Below are 14,247 nucleotides of genomic sequence, written 5' to 3'. Positions count from 1 at the left end.
CTCTTTCTGTCTTAAAGTGAATAAATTCAGCAAATAAAATGTATCAAGTTATACAGAGAAAGCATGTGACATTATGAGTGGATTCCTTACCTATCCTGATGCGGTAGACTAGTGCATTGTATGAGAAGATGCTCTTACAATTTATCCTGTCTTTCCCCCTGCCTAATCTACATCACATTCTAAGGGCCTTAGCAAAGTCAGTTGTTTCACGTACCTGTAGGTGTATTTGAGTAGCAGACATAGTTAACTGTAAATCAGTTTATTGTACAAGTGGAATTTCTAGATACAGCCAGAACTTGAGCCATAGTCAAAAATAATAGACCATTTATTCCATATTCCAACTTGCAAAGGGTTATAAGTCCAGGTGAAGAGCCAAGACATCATAATCCTTGTATTTTTTCACTTTCAGAAGAGGAATAGACTGCCTCCCAAGAAGTAGGTAGAAGTATATACAGTGCTGCAGAAAGCATGTTCATATTTGCTCAGAGTAAATGGAGTAGCTTTCCACAAATTACTAGGCAGTCTCACATTTCTCTCTGAAACAGTGGTTCATCAGGCAGAGCCAGCTATGAAGAAAAACTCGCATGAGTGCAAACTCTCTCAGAGCACCAGTCTTTACTACCTGCAGCGCTGTCAGTCACAACCAGAAGAAAAGGCCTTAGTACTCAAACTCCAAAACTGCAAGAGAAGAATACGCTATTAACTACATGTTAAGAGGAACTCTCTCTACCAACACATCGTCTTTTTCAGCTGACATTAACTAGCAGGTAGCTCAACTTGATGCCAAAGCAAACTTGAAGGGGAGAAGGTATATGAAAATGAAAAATAAATCATGCTGGTTTTGTTACTCTTCTGCCATAGTATTAGCATTTTGCTTCTAATAAACAATTTTGGCTTACACAATCAATAAAATCACTTCAGATCATTTTGATAATTTCCTGTTTCAAGTACCTCAGGATACTGCTACAAGCAACCCTGAAGATATTCCTACCTGCCCAAGGTTCCTCCAGCCTGGGTGTAGTATTTGTTATAATCCAAACGTAGCAGCAGTTGAGCTAAGTCAGAGTTTATCTGATGGTTGCGAACACTAGAGAGAATCTTGAAGAGAAGTGATGACTGGCGACTGAATCCCTACAAAGTAGAGGAAGTCAGCTCTAGGCACTCTCAGGAAAAACTTTCATCTGTTCCTGCCTAAACAATCCTTTAACAGCCCAAAGAAGAGACTCACTGCAAGAGAAGTGATGCCTGTGACCCACTATAAGGTAAGCTGTCAGCCACAATAATTATTTGATGTTAGGTATGTGAAAGGACAGTTAGAAGCACAAACTGATATCCACCTCTACAACCTTTCTTATTCCAATGGAGTAATTTCTGCATATCTCACTACATTCTTCCCCTCTGTGCGGGTAGAGTTTTTACCCAGGAGCTGCAGAATAATTAAAATCATTGCAAGCACTCATATGGAAGGTCTCATCTCAGTTTAAACTCACTCCTGCTCTGCAGCTGTTAGAACCAAGATGACTGCTTAGGCAGTTATTTGCATGGGGGAAGAAAAGGTCCATTTAAACAAAGATTCACCTTGACCAAAATACTGAGTTGTGCGGCTCCACGCTCATCTAATGGACCCAGATTCTGACTGACCAGAGAACAAAAGCTATGACAGAGATCCAGAATTTCATTCAAGCAGTGGAAAACCTGCATTAAAAAAAAATTTTTAAAGAGATAGTAGTTAACAAATACAGAGATCAAACACAGAGAAAGCTTTTCTAGTATCAGAGAAGTTGCAGCATTCATAATCGAGATATTGCTGATGTCATGTTTTCCAACAATTAGTAAGGAAGATGTTAAAGCATCTGTAGCATTTTTGGTAGGGTTTTCTAAGAAGATAGTACTTAAAAGACTATGCTGCATTCTGCACCCCCCTGCCCCCAACTTTTAGGGGATATTATTTTGAAGGGGAGTAGAAGCTTTAAAGAGATGAACATTCTGCAAGTTTCACTAAAAAGGATCAACAGCTAAGCGGACAGATCCTGCAGTGTGCCTCCCTCACACAGAAAAGCAGGAAAAACTCATCTGAAACACTGACTGGCATCAGCTGACCAGCTGTCAACATAGGCACAGAAGTTGAGAACTGGCTTTCCTATCCACCCAGCAGGCCACAGTTGCAGAGATAAGGTTCAAGGTTTCAGTTGCTCTGTTCGCAAAACTTGGGATTTTGGGGAATCAGTTGGTCAAGGTAATTTGCACTCAAGAGTGTTAACAGAGCTGCCCAACTACCTCACAGACACGAATACTGGAATGCTTGGAAGGTTCCAGACTGTAAAGTTAGTATTTTGCCACCTTTATGCTACAGCCTCATAGACTGAGCAAAATAATGGAACAGACAAGACCCCACTGTCACTGTTTCATTGATACCAACCTTCCTGCTAAATGTTTTTTGAGGCTACACGTTTGATAAAGATAATGGCAATCATTTAACATACTTTTGACTAAAACAACAATACTAAAGCACCGCTGAAGTATCATCTCAACTATTCTTATCCTCAAAGTATAAATGAGGGAATTTTTACTAAACTAATGCATTTCTGAATGAGTCCCTCAGAAATACAGTTCCTAACTCTATGCTAGTTAGTACTTCTTTAATAACTTGTCTGGGAGAAAAACATAGTGACAGGTTTTCTAATTAACAACACAGATAGATAATCAATGACTAGAATAAATTTGATATAAAAACTGCCAGGAATGTAGCATCCCTCTTACCAAAGGTAAATTAACTGATCTGCTCTACTTTATACTCCGTTTTATTCCTGGAATTATAGCCTATGCTCTGATGGAGATAATCACTGATCTGTTTCAGAAGAGATGGTTTATTGTATCTGTTCCAAAGCTGTGTATAATCTCACGGCAGTTGGAAAATTTGTGGAAGCGTGAAAACAAGACCTACTTACAGGTTTTAGGAGGATGAAAGACTGAGCCAACAGATTGCTTAAGAAATGATCATGAGCCAAACGTATACTTTCAAAATCTCGGGTGGAGTTTATCTGTTGCAGAAGCTGTGAGAACTGAGATTCCAGTACATCCACCTGAGGAGTATGTAAATAAATCTTATTAGTATGTTCTTCTTGAGGGACAGAAATAGTTCAGACCAGCTAGAAGTTTCATGTAAGAAACTTACCTTCCCTATTGCTACTCCTATCTTAGAAGTTGAGCATCACTTTCTCTCTGCCTCCTGAATGGGAAACTATATACAACAGCACTACGTAATACAGGGAAAAGAAACAATTTTTGACGCCTAAGTAGAAAGGCAAGTGGTCACTTCCTTTAAGATTAACTAATAAGAAAGTATATAGCTAACATGTAAACAAAGGTATTTGATTGATTGTATTCACCTCTGAATTTTACACTGGGAGATGCTATCTGGAGTATCAGGCAAAGCTGCAGTGCAAAAGCTCAGCCAGATTACTCTAGAGAATCTAGAAAGCCAGAAAACCAGGCCCCCTCAGTTTAGCTGCTATGGCTATTACCAAATTGATCTGTAATTCTCACAAAATCGTGCTACTAGTAACTCATGTTTACATTTGAAAATTCTGTTTTTAACATCAAATGGTCAGATTATGGCTTCTTGCATTTCCTAGAAAATAACTTTTTACTAGACTCAAATTGGAGCTCACTTAAAGGGGCAGGGGAGGAAGACAGGATGGTATCCTAATGATGCTACTTCAGGGATGACTGTGGCTTCTCATGAATGCTTAGTAGCACTAGAGCACCAGAACTCCTTCATTTCCAACAGCACTCAAAGCTTTTGGACTTGTGAAGCAGCAGAGTTTTATAAACTGTAACACTGAGTCTGGGAACTCAGAAAGTTCTAGACACTTGTTCTGAGTTCTCTATCCTAATTTCCCTAAGGTATAAAGAATCTGAATCTTGAGGGACAGGACTTCAGTGCTCCTGCCATGAATTTCTGCCAGCTTGATTAACTGATGTAGTTTACCCTTCTCTATAATCCTGACCTGCAAATAATACTGAAGATTGTCCACAAGGAAAGCCATGTGATCCCTCAGACGCCACTTGATAGCATCAGTTCTGTTAGATTTCAGGTGCTTGCGCTGCATCTGGAGAGCCCAGCAGTGTTGTAGCTCAGCTTGAACCCGCCGCACACTCAGCAGATACTTGAACACAACATTGTACCTACAGTCAAAAAATATTTAGGATGCAAATCTTCCTTGGGTACAGGTACCACAGAACCTATAACAATGTGAGACTAGAAAAAGAAACAGGAGGTGGCTGCTTGCCAACAGGCAGGGTAGGTCAGGTGAAAGCCCATCTGAGTGACTGATTTCTGCTTTTAGTGGGAGTTGACCTAAAAAATATTAAGTCATTTCACTATAAGGAGGAAAGAGCTGACAGTGTTTTGTCCAAGTAGTACTGTTGATAAAACAGTGGAGATCTGTCAGCATCTTATAGGCCTTACTGTCACTAGCAACAAGTGCCCCCAATATCAGTAAGGGGAAAGAATAATTTTATGGTTTGGGGAGCAAGCTAAAGTATTATAGCTCTTCCTCTTCAAAGGGGGGGGGGGAGGGGAAGATCAATGAGTGCCTGAGATCTGGGAGCATACAGGCAGACAGACAGTGACCCTACCTAATACTTACTTTTCCAAAACAGCAGGAGTAAAGAGAATGTGCAGTGGCCATTGAACTTTGTAAGACAAGCCCAGAGCTGCCCATCCAGATGCAGGGGCTTCACGTGGAGATAACTCCCGGGAAGGCCCTTCACGAGTCTGAGAAGTATCTTAAAAAAAATTAAAGGTGCTGAATTAAGTCTTCCTCTCAGTCAAGACAACCATGGCAAGGAAGAAAAGAGGAAAGAACAGAATGAGAAGAGCCAAACAAGGCACAGGGCTATGAAGGGAACCAAGTTAATATTTCTTCACTCTAGAAAAGGAGAAGTAATAGGACTTTAAAATAAGGCCATCATCTCCCCCCCTCTTACCTCACTATAAAAAATGCAAGTAAATACCTTTGTGGTCCTTTCCATGATACTCAATAGTCAGGTGAAGCAGAGGGAGAAGATTGTCATCATCTAACAATACCTTATGAGCAGACTGCTGAAATGCAACATTGACATCTGACAATGAGAGAGCACAGATGTCAGAATATTCAAGATGCTGCTGCAGCTAATGATAATTTTGCACCCACTACTTATTTATACTGGGCTATTCAAGACAACACTGACACACCATTTCCACCATTTTTATTTAATTCCTGTCTTGAATATGGAGAGAAACCTGAAATCTGAAAGTTTCTGGAAGATGTTGTTTTAACCCACTCTGTGAGTGATTCTAATTCATGTGTGCTGCTCTTTCAAGATTAATGAAGATAGATACCTAGAGCATAAGATGGAGCTCTTCTGTACTGAATATGGTTAACCATCTTCCTGCCATATCAGAGTAAGGACAATTTGGTGAGTGACTGAGGAACACTCACCATGTTCAGTTACAGCCGTAGGGGGTGTTTTTAACATGTGCTGTGCAGTGTCAATGAAGGCCTGAAACAGCTCCCCTCTTCCCAAAAGGTAAAAATCCTTAATAATCTGTGGAAATAAGTTTTTGTATGTAAGCATGTCAAAAACTGAGCAGAAACTCTGTGCATCCTAGTTTATAGCATCCATTTTTATTACTGCTTGGACAACTTTTGCCACATCAAAACATATCTGGAAAGCTCTGAATTTCATCCTGCACCCAAAAGGTCTGTGATGCCTTGCTGCAGGATACAAACCACAAAGCCACACACACACACCCCTCTAACTTCATCTCTGACAAGTTCTACCACTTTGCGCTCATTCCTGAGATCTGGAAAATGAAAACAGTTTTACCTAAAAGAAGAAAATACAGATCCTAAGACAATGAAGCATTTAATGGAAAAGAGACATTACCAAAAAACAACAACAACAAAAAAACTTTAAGCTTCTTTAGAGAAAACAAGGTAGTAATTACATTACCTTCAGTTGTCCTAGTAAATCAGATTCCTCTACCATCAACTTCCAAAGATGCTAGGGAGGAAACAAAAAACAAACAAAACAAATCTCTCCTCAGACTTAATTAAACCCATTCAATCAGAACAGTAGCTGTCTTAAAATACTCGACATGTATAGAAGAGAATCTATAGAAAGTGCTATATACAGCACAAGAGGCACACAGTAACTCCTGTGTGTAGGCAGCTCATGCCATTAGTTAGAACATTCTTGAACTATATCAGGAATGAAGACCCTTGAGAAAAAAATATCCAAATTCCTATGAAATCAACTGCACCCCTAGCTTTGTTCACTTCTGTAACCTTTCCCTACCTCTTTCATCAAGTGCCAGTCATTACTTTTTTTTCAAATAGTAAACAATACTTTGCCAAAGCAAAGAATTTGTCTAGTAAGAGGGTGTCTGTGATGTAAAAAGCATGATAAAAAGTTCTGAAATAGTTACAAGTGAAATAACACATACTAATTCCCTTCTTTCTTCCATAGAGGATGGACAGTATTTATTAATGTCCTTGCAATGTTAGAAGTTGAGGTAACATGAAGCTCTGAGCCCCACAACAAAATGAACGCTGCTTGCAGCCTTCACTCTCCTGTTTAAACATTGATTCTAAAGAGCACCCCTCTTCTCCTGGCCATTTACAAAACTCAAAAGCTTCTCAGTCTATATGGTTTTCCTTCTTCAGATCCTTACCTCAGCAACAGTGCTCCGTATCCAGTCAACCACAGATTCAAAGTCCACCAAACTAAAGAGTGGTTGTTGCTTGAGTCGATGTAGCTCTGCTGCAAAAGTGTCCTCCTGGTTTTTTAGAATGGAGCCTATGCAGCAAGGAGAAAAGCATTTGGAGACAATAACAAGGAATACCATTTGGAGAAGTGCAGGTCACTTCCAGCACAGTGGGGCAGACAGGCTGTCCAGGCAGCAGCATCTTAGGTCTGACAAGAGAAATGTGAACTTGAAGCCTCAAGGTAGGTACAAGATTAGTATTACAATACCATGACAGTACAGACACCTGACATGACAATGCCTTGGTATTAGTATGCTGTTTGCCACTATTGGATTAGTGGACAACAATTAGGCATCACCAGAAAAAAAAAGTTATCACCAATAACAGCCTTTTCCTAGGATTAGCACTGTGGTGCTCGATCTTTGAACCCACAACTTTTCTGCCCAGTTAACTAGTTGTTGGTTTGGTTTGAGGTTTTTTTGTTGTTTTTTTTTCCCTTTGTCCTCAAATCTATCATACTACTTGGACTTGAGTGGGTTTTTTTGTTTTTTTTTTTTGTTTTTTAAACTAAGCTAGAAGACAGATTTTTCTCCTCCCCCCTTCTCCAAGGGCAAGAAAACAGTACAGTTTAATTGGTCCTTTGTTCTGTGCAACATCATGTGAATCATTTGAGTGGTTTTCATATTGACAAGCTCAAGACAGAGACTCTACTGCAGTCTTACCCAATTGGTTTAGGTATATACTTCCAAAACTATCTACAGGCACTCAGCACCATCAACCAGAATTACCTTTGCTTTGCTGTCTTCAAGGCTCCATCTTGATCATTTATCATTCACAGCCATCTTTGGGACTGCCTTGCACTGAATCTCTCCTGTTCGTGTATGCGTTCTAATCCTATGACACCATTATTCAAAATACAGACTCAGAGCAAGATGTGCCCCTGTGTCCATTTGCACCCTTCAGGGACAAGGATGCAAACTGAAAAGAAAACATGACCTATATGATAGCTTTACTTATCCAAAGTAAATCACATTGTGACTTGTTGCTGGAAACTTGGAGGCTGTATTTGGAAAGTGTTATTTATTCATCCTGCTCTAACACTCTTCCCTAGGAATTAGTCAGAAACAGAATACTGGGACCATTGGTCTGAGCTGGCACAGTCATCTATAGTTCTGAAGAACATCAGCTGGCTGTCAGTGACTGTTGAAGAATTCATAATGCAGCATTTTGGAAGATACTTGTCAGTCACTCATAACTGAGCAGAGGCCACAAGAAAGATGTTTCTTACCTTTCCTGGTCAGGTTAACATTTTGATTCTCAAACATCTGTACAGATTCTCCCACAAAGAGGATTTTCTCAGCAACCCGCACAGGAATGTATGATGGCAGCATTTCCACTCGCAAAGAAAACTGTTTTAGAGATGGAGCTAACATGTTCTCCTCCTCAATCAAGCGCTGTCAGAGAGCCCATGGAAAAGAAAGACAACACAAGATAAAAAAAAGTTAAGAAAACCAGACAAGAAAGGTATAACAAGGAAAAAAAAAAAATCAAAATGCAATATTAAAAGTAAGTGGAGAGGAAGCAAACCTGATTTGCATCATTTCAGTAAGCCTGCAAATTTATTTACAGTTCTGGCATGCTAGCAAATCTCCCTAAAGATGATGTTGCTTTCATCAGGAAGGGGGTGGAGGGAAAAGAGAGAGAAGCTAAGCCTTTGTGGAATAGTGGCAAATTAGCTCTCCCAAAGGAAAATATCATACCAGCAAAAGAATTTTTTTGTTGCAACTACATCACATTAGTTTTTGCTGCCATAACAATGTTTGTTAGCAGTACCAAAAATAATTGTCCCGCACCCTCATTGTACATGTTTTAGCACTGCTTGTGGTACAGGCCAGATGTAAACACCTCTACTAGCGAGCAACTAGTTTAAAGATCTGAAGGCTTGCTGACATGAATTAGGAAATATCTCTTTTCCTTGGTTAATTCCTGTGAAAGGTTTTCCAAAAATACAGTAAGTTATTAACTTTTTTCTTGATGTATTAATACAGAAAACTCCAAGTAGAGAGGCAAGATTTTCTTTCAGAAAGGCAATTCTGATGATTTCATCCTGTTTTCAAGGTTCATTGGTCCATTATCCAAAAACACCATGCTACCAAATTTTTGAGAATGTTATCTGCAGAATTCATTTTAATACTAGAGTTCAGTATGAGTTTGTACATTGATGTTAGCAACTTGGTAATTCTTTTCTTAAGATACCTCTGGCACTTTTAGGTGATGAAATACCCAAGTATTTTCTTTATCGGTTTATTCTACCAACTCTTCTGACACATCAAGCTGAGGAATTCTTATTTTACTATCTGACAAAACTATTGCCAGCATTGTTAGTCAATATAATTGAAGAATAGATTTAATTAGGCTTTCTCAGTGTCCTCATCTTCTTAATGCCTACATTTTCCACCAGGGATCTAGAAGACCTACCAGTTTTCACAGACTGCCTACATCCAGTATATTGAAATAAGTTTATTTTTCCCTTAACTGCCTTTAGAAGGTTTTCTGTGTTTTTGTCCACGTGTAATCTATCCTCAGCACAGCCTGTTTATACAGGGCACTTGGTGTGCAACATGGGGTCTTTCAGGTGTGAATCTTCTGTGCATGCACAGCTGGAGTTACATACAGCACACTAACACCATGAATGCACAGGAAGTGTTTTCTCATAGTCAGCTACAGTGTGAACTTAACAGTGTTGCAGTTGCTCCTCACTAGTCCCTGAGATGAACACTCTTCAGATGCACAAAATGTGGAAGTGTACTCCACAGAGAAAGCTGCTTTGCACAAAGGCACTCTAATGGTATATCATCTACATGAAGAATTAATGCATTTAGCCAATATACTGGCATGTTGCTCCCTTGCTTAACTTCACACCCTGTTCTTAGCAGTCTCCTGACTCTCCCATAAGACATTTTTCCCCAATGAGAAAGTCAGCAGTATTACCCTGTTAGTAATATCTGCATTCTAATCTGCACCAAGGGTTGTGCAAGAAAGGTAACCAGTCCAACTACCATTGGAGGAAGTGCAAATCAAGTCAACACCCAAGCTCCCCACACCCTTTCCCCTGCAACTGCTGATGCTACCATGAATGTCCACGTTGAGCAGATTGCAGTGGTGACTGTTAGGAGTTGGAAGACAGTCAAGAGCAGGGTGAGTATAGCACTTCAAAACCTGAAGCTGCTCAATTGGTACTACCTGACATCAGCATCTAAACAGATTCTATCAGTAGGCCTTTCTGCCCCAAAATTATCCAGCTGTGCCCACCTCTATGGCTTTGTTCTTTATGCCCAGCTTCAACCTATTGCAATTTTCCGTTGATGTGCCATCCTACCAGGGCTCAGTGATGTCCAGTCTAGCATAGCTTTCCTCTGAAGCAGAAGACAAAGTATTTCTTCTTTAGTTCTCTAAGGACCAGAGGATACCAAGCGATGACTTGCAGTCTTACCAGGTCCTGCAGCTCTCGTAGCTGTTTTCCCGTTAGTCCCCCAATTCCTAGGTCGTCATCATCTTCTTCAGGCTGGCCAGGAACATTCCCAGAGGATGGGCCCTGTTTGATAAAGAACTCTTCATGTTGATCTAGTAGCAATCCATGCAGCATCCAGGCAGAGAGCTGCTTATACATGACTCCATGACACACAGCCAGAATCCTGAGGTCAAGAGAAACAGACAGTGGGGCATCTGCACATAGTAACCTCAACATATATCATTCTGGAAAGTTCAGTAAGTCAACCAGCCAGTGCAGTGAATGCTAAATGGCTAACACGGAATTTGCTTACAGAGAAAAAGCACACGAATCACTTGCAAGACTGAGCTAACATAATCATGAATATGTGGCTTCTCTAGGGAGATCTGCTAGCATACCAGAAATATACATTTGCAGTGGCTTCCCAGTCCTGCTCTTTCTACTTAATCACCATTTCAGCATGACCATAAATTATCTTTTAAAATCCAGTGGTCTGACTTTCTCCCCAAGGACATACAAACCTAGTAACATTCACCCAATCAAATTTATCTTTCTGAGGGATCAAGAAACCCTAGTAGGCCTGACATATCCAGAACTGCCAGGTGGACCTCAACAAGAAGAGAAACCATAGAGTCTGAACTTTACTCAGCCCTAAGAGATGCCTCAAAAGTCTAGTAAGACCTTTGCAGTCCAAAGTATGGAGAAAGCCTAAATTGCTGCTGTAAACCTCTATAGATAAACAATGAGTACAGTTTGCCCTGCATGACACTCCTATTCAAAGACATTACCTGCTTTCATAAGTAAGATAACACACTGACACTAACTCTAGTTGCTACATAAGAATGAAATAATATTATTACTGCATCTACATACTTTTCAAGAGCACTGCGAACAGGAGGCAACCCCCCACAGCTGTGCTTGTGGACAGTCTCCAGTATCTGACATCCATGAATCTGCAGAAAAAAAAAAAGTGGTCAGACTAGGTCTGTCATTTGGACCGGTACTGATTTTTTCAGACACTGAAACACTACATGTTCAGCTAATAAGAAATGCCCTTGCAAGCTGTACAATGCCCACAGAAAGGGAGATGAAACATACTCTGTGTAGTGAAGAAAAATGCCTATGTGCAGTTCTACACCCCAGCTTCTCTCAAAAATCTCTCTTAGCAAATAGGAAATATCTCTGGATTCTGAAAACATTAGCTTCTGCCTTTTTCTTTCAAGGGAGGATGGGAGAAATAAGAGTCAAAAAAGAATAAATTCCAATCAGCAGCATGTGGTAATTAATGAAATGTATTGCAATTATAAAAGGCAAATCATCAAAGATCATATTAATAATGAAAAAGAACAGGAAGTCAAATTCAGTGTAAATGGATTTGTGAAATAAAGTTATTCAATACTTATAGTAGTACTAGGAATAGGACACATTATCAAAGCCAGATTCTTTCCTAACATTCAGTTCTGGGGCGAGGGCAGAGAATATTTAATCAGCTATAGAGGAATGTTGTTAAGAGAAACTAGCTGTAATTTCACTGTACCTTCTGAGTCTTGATCTGTTCCACCACAACCATCACAGAGGGGAAGAGTAACTGGAACTGCAGAATAAGGAGCAAAATGTTGAATTAGGTTGCTACGCAAGGGAAGATATAAACTGTGCTTGGGTCAATGTAGACAGCAGCTGAGTACAATAGTTTAATCAAACCATCATCTCATCTCACTTTCCCCACAAACAGAAACTATTCTTGTTCAGTGACTTGGAGATCTCTGGAAAGAATGTCCTCCCTCCACTGGACCAAGATGCATGAAGTTACTATATTCTAATAGCAGTTCAGGCAAAACAGAAGTAGTGAGGAACGTGCAAGAGTAAAAGGTGGAGGACCCAAGCTTTCTGTCAAAGCGCAAGCTATCCTCTGAGCATGGTCAAGGGACTACAGTTTCAGAGGAGTTCAAAACAAAACAAAAAAAGGCAGATTGACCCTTCCTTATCCCATCCATTTTCTCAAGAGATTCAAAGAGCAATTTATGGATCAGAGAATAAAAGCAACCAAAGAACACTACCTGTTAACCACCATGACATACCTGATCCAATGAATAATTGACATGTGAGATGGAAAGATGAGGGTCAGCCAGAAACTGTAACAACAACAAAACAATTAATAAAAATTAACATAAGGATACAGGTAAGTAAAAAAGCAGGTTTGGCTCTATGCCCTCTACCTTTAGTTATCACAGCTTTTCTCAGATTTTTGGGTCATGTCTCATTTTAGCCTATAGCTTACGATGAAACTATTGGACAGTGACAGTACCCGAGATGCAACAGCTGCTAATCCACCAGGTGTTTAATTCAGAATCTTCACAGCTGAAAAGAAAAGTCACAATAGCCTGAGATAACACTGGGTTCTGAGGCAGATGGGACACCCACTGGATTGAATACAGAGGGAACTTATTACTTAGAATGAAAGGTCATTTACAATGATCCCTCACAGGAATAATTTGGAAGATGTCCCTGAAGAGGAAAGAAAAATATCCTGTCACTTCTTTAGGCACCACCACTTTTTAACTGCAGAAATTACAAGTTTCCACGGTCTGCTAGCAGCAGAAGAGCCTCTTCTTCCAAGTCTCTCTTTACCTCTTGCTCAAGATCAAGTAGTGCCTGTCGATATGGCTGCAGAACTGAATCAAGACCTGTGCAGAAGGCTCGCAAATAAATCCCATGTAATCCACCTTGGTTTTGCTGAGATGGATGATGGTCCTGAAACCAAACAATAAAATCTACATCAGCTCCTGAGTATAGATCTAAGGAGTAATGGAGCCTCTGAGCAGAGCAGTACACCAGCAGTCAATGGTCCAAACATCCTGAAATGCACGCTAACCCACTGGAAAGCACCCAGAAAAAACCAACTGTTGGTTCACACGGGAGCTGCTTGAGCAAAGCTGTATTTAGCCCTTCTGTGGACACATGCAAGGGCTAGGAATAGCTATCCAAGTACAAGTAGCCACTGGTGTTTCTTTGTGATTATGCATGCTTCTTGGGCCTCAAAGGTCTTCGCAGATCATGACAAAGGCTCACAGCGCTCAAGGGTTGAACTTCCCGTACGGTTCACAAACCCTGGCCACTCTGCAGCAACCGCAAATTACTACAACTCGCATTCCCAAAAATGAGTTTAGCATAACTTGGTCCATCTTTTAATATTCACTGCCCTGGACCCTCCATTGCCAGAATCACGCAGCATTTTCTGGAGCTCTGGTCTGGGCAGTGCATTTACTTGTGCTAGCACAGATCCGTGCTGCAGGACACCGGCGCCCCCAGGGCAGTTCGGGCGGATTCGCCGCAGCTTCCCTCCACCGCAGTTCTTCCCGCAGCCCCGGCCCCGCGCCGGGCCCCACCTGCTGCTGCACGTGCCCCGTGTACTGCTCCACGAACTCGGCGAAGCGGATGTAGTCGGTGCCGAGGCGGCAGAGCCGGTTCAGGACGCTGGTCTCGCTGGGGTGGAGGAACGGCAGTTCCTGGGACACCTGCGGGAGAAAAGAGCGGGTGGGGAGGGGTAGGCTTGGGAGGGGAAGGGAGGGGAGGGGAGGGGAGGGGAAGGCCGCGCCGCACCGCGCCGCGCCGCACCTGCAGGCCGCCGCGCTTGCTCCAGGTGAAGGCGGCCCCCGGGTACCCGCTCAGCGCCAGCAGCAGCTCGTGGATCATTCTGCCGCGCGCGGGGGCCGCCGGGAAGGGCGCGCGGGGGCCGCCGGGAAGGGCGCGCGGGGGTGCCGCCCCCGCCTGCACCGCCGCCCTCGCGCCCCCGGGCCGCGGAGCCGGGCGGCCCCGCCGGCGCCTGCGGTGCGCCCGGTGCGGCGCGTTTCTGGCCGCTTGCGGGGCGCGCTGTCGTGGCGCGGCTCGTTACCGGGCGCGGATACGAATCGGCTGTGCTAGGGCGGGCGCGTCGCGTCGCCAGAGGAATCACCGGGAGGGGCCGGGCTGTCGGGGGGGGAG

The 14,247-nt window shown here is 42.1% G+C and overlaps 1 protein-coding gene across 1 annotated transcript; it reads right to left on the bottom strand.

Annotated features, from left to right (window-relative positions):
- Positions 1 to 243: 243 nt before the first annotated feature.
- Positions 244 to 13,989, bottom strand: TUBGCP4 (tubulin gamma complex component 4). Its single transcript, XM_067305465.1, has 18 exons — positions 13,882 to 13,989; positions 13,653 to 13,781; positions 12,895 to 13,017; positions 12,345 to 12,398; positions 11,804 to 11,860; positions 11,140 to 11,219; positions 10,249 to 10,450; positions 8,044 to 8,209; positions 6,722 to 6,846; positions 6,001 to 6,051; positions 5,487 to 5,592; positions 5,020 to 5,127; positions 4,653 to 4,791; positions 4,011 to 4,188; positions 2,949 to 3,083; positions 1,579 to 1,695; positions 992 to 1,131; positions 244 to 678 (listed from the first exon to the last, which is right to left on the bottom strand). The coding sequence occupies exons 1-18, from the start codon at positions 13,957 to 13,959 to the stop codon at positions 666 to 668; spliced, it is 2,001 nt and encodes a 666-aa protein (XP_067161566.1). The 5' UTR covers positions 13,960 to 13,989; the 3' UTR covers positions 244 to 665.
- Between the last annotated feature and the right edge of the window lie 258 nt (positions 13,990 to 14,247).

The sequence above is a fragment of the Apteryx mantelli genome, chromosome 15 (genome assembly GCF_036417845.1).
Source record: "Apteryx mantelli isolate bAptMan1 chromosome 15, bAptMan1.hap1, whole genome shotgun sequence".
Lineage (NCBI taxonomy): Eukaryota > Metazoa > Chordata > Aves > Apterygiformes > Apterygidae > Apteryx > Apteryx mantelli.
This window is presented reverse-complemented; position numbering and strand designations above follow the sequence as displayed.

What these genes read in the sequence shown, in the direction of transcription:
- TUBGCP4 (XM_067305465.1), bottom strand. Translation starts at nt 13,959, where the DNA reads ATGATCCACGAGCTGCTGCTGGCGCTGAGCGGGTACCCGGGGGCCGCC. An exon ending in CGGGGCACGTGCAGCAGCAG is followed by an intron (nt 13,018 to 13,652) that starts GTGGGGCCCGGC and finishes GTTTGGTTTCAG; the next exon opens with GACCATCATCCATCTCAGCA. An exon ending in CTTTCATCCTCCTAAAACCT is followed by an intron (nt 1,696 to 2,948) that starts GTAAGTAGGTCT and finishes TTTTTAATGCAG; the next exon opens with GTTTTCCACTGCTTGAATGA.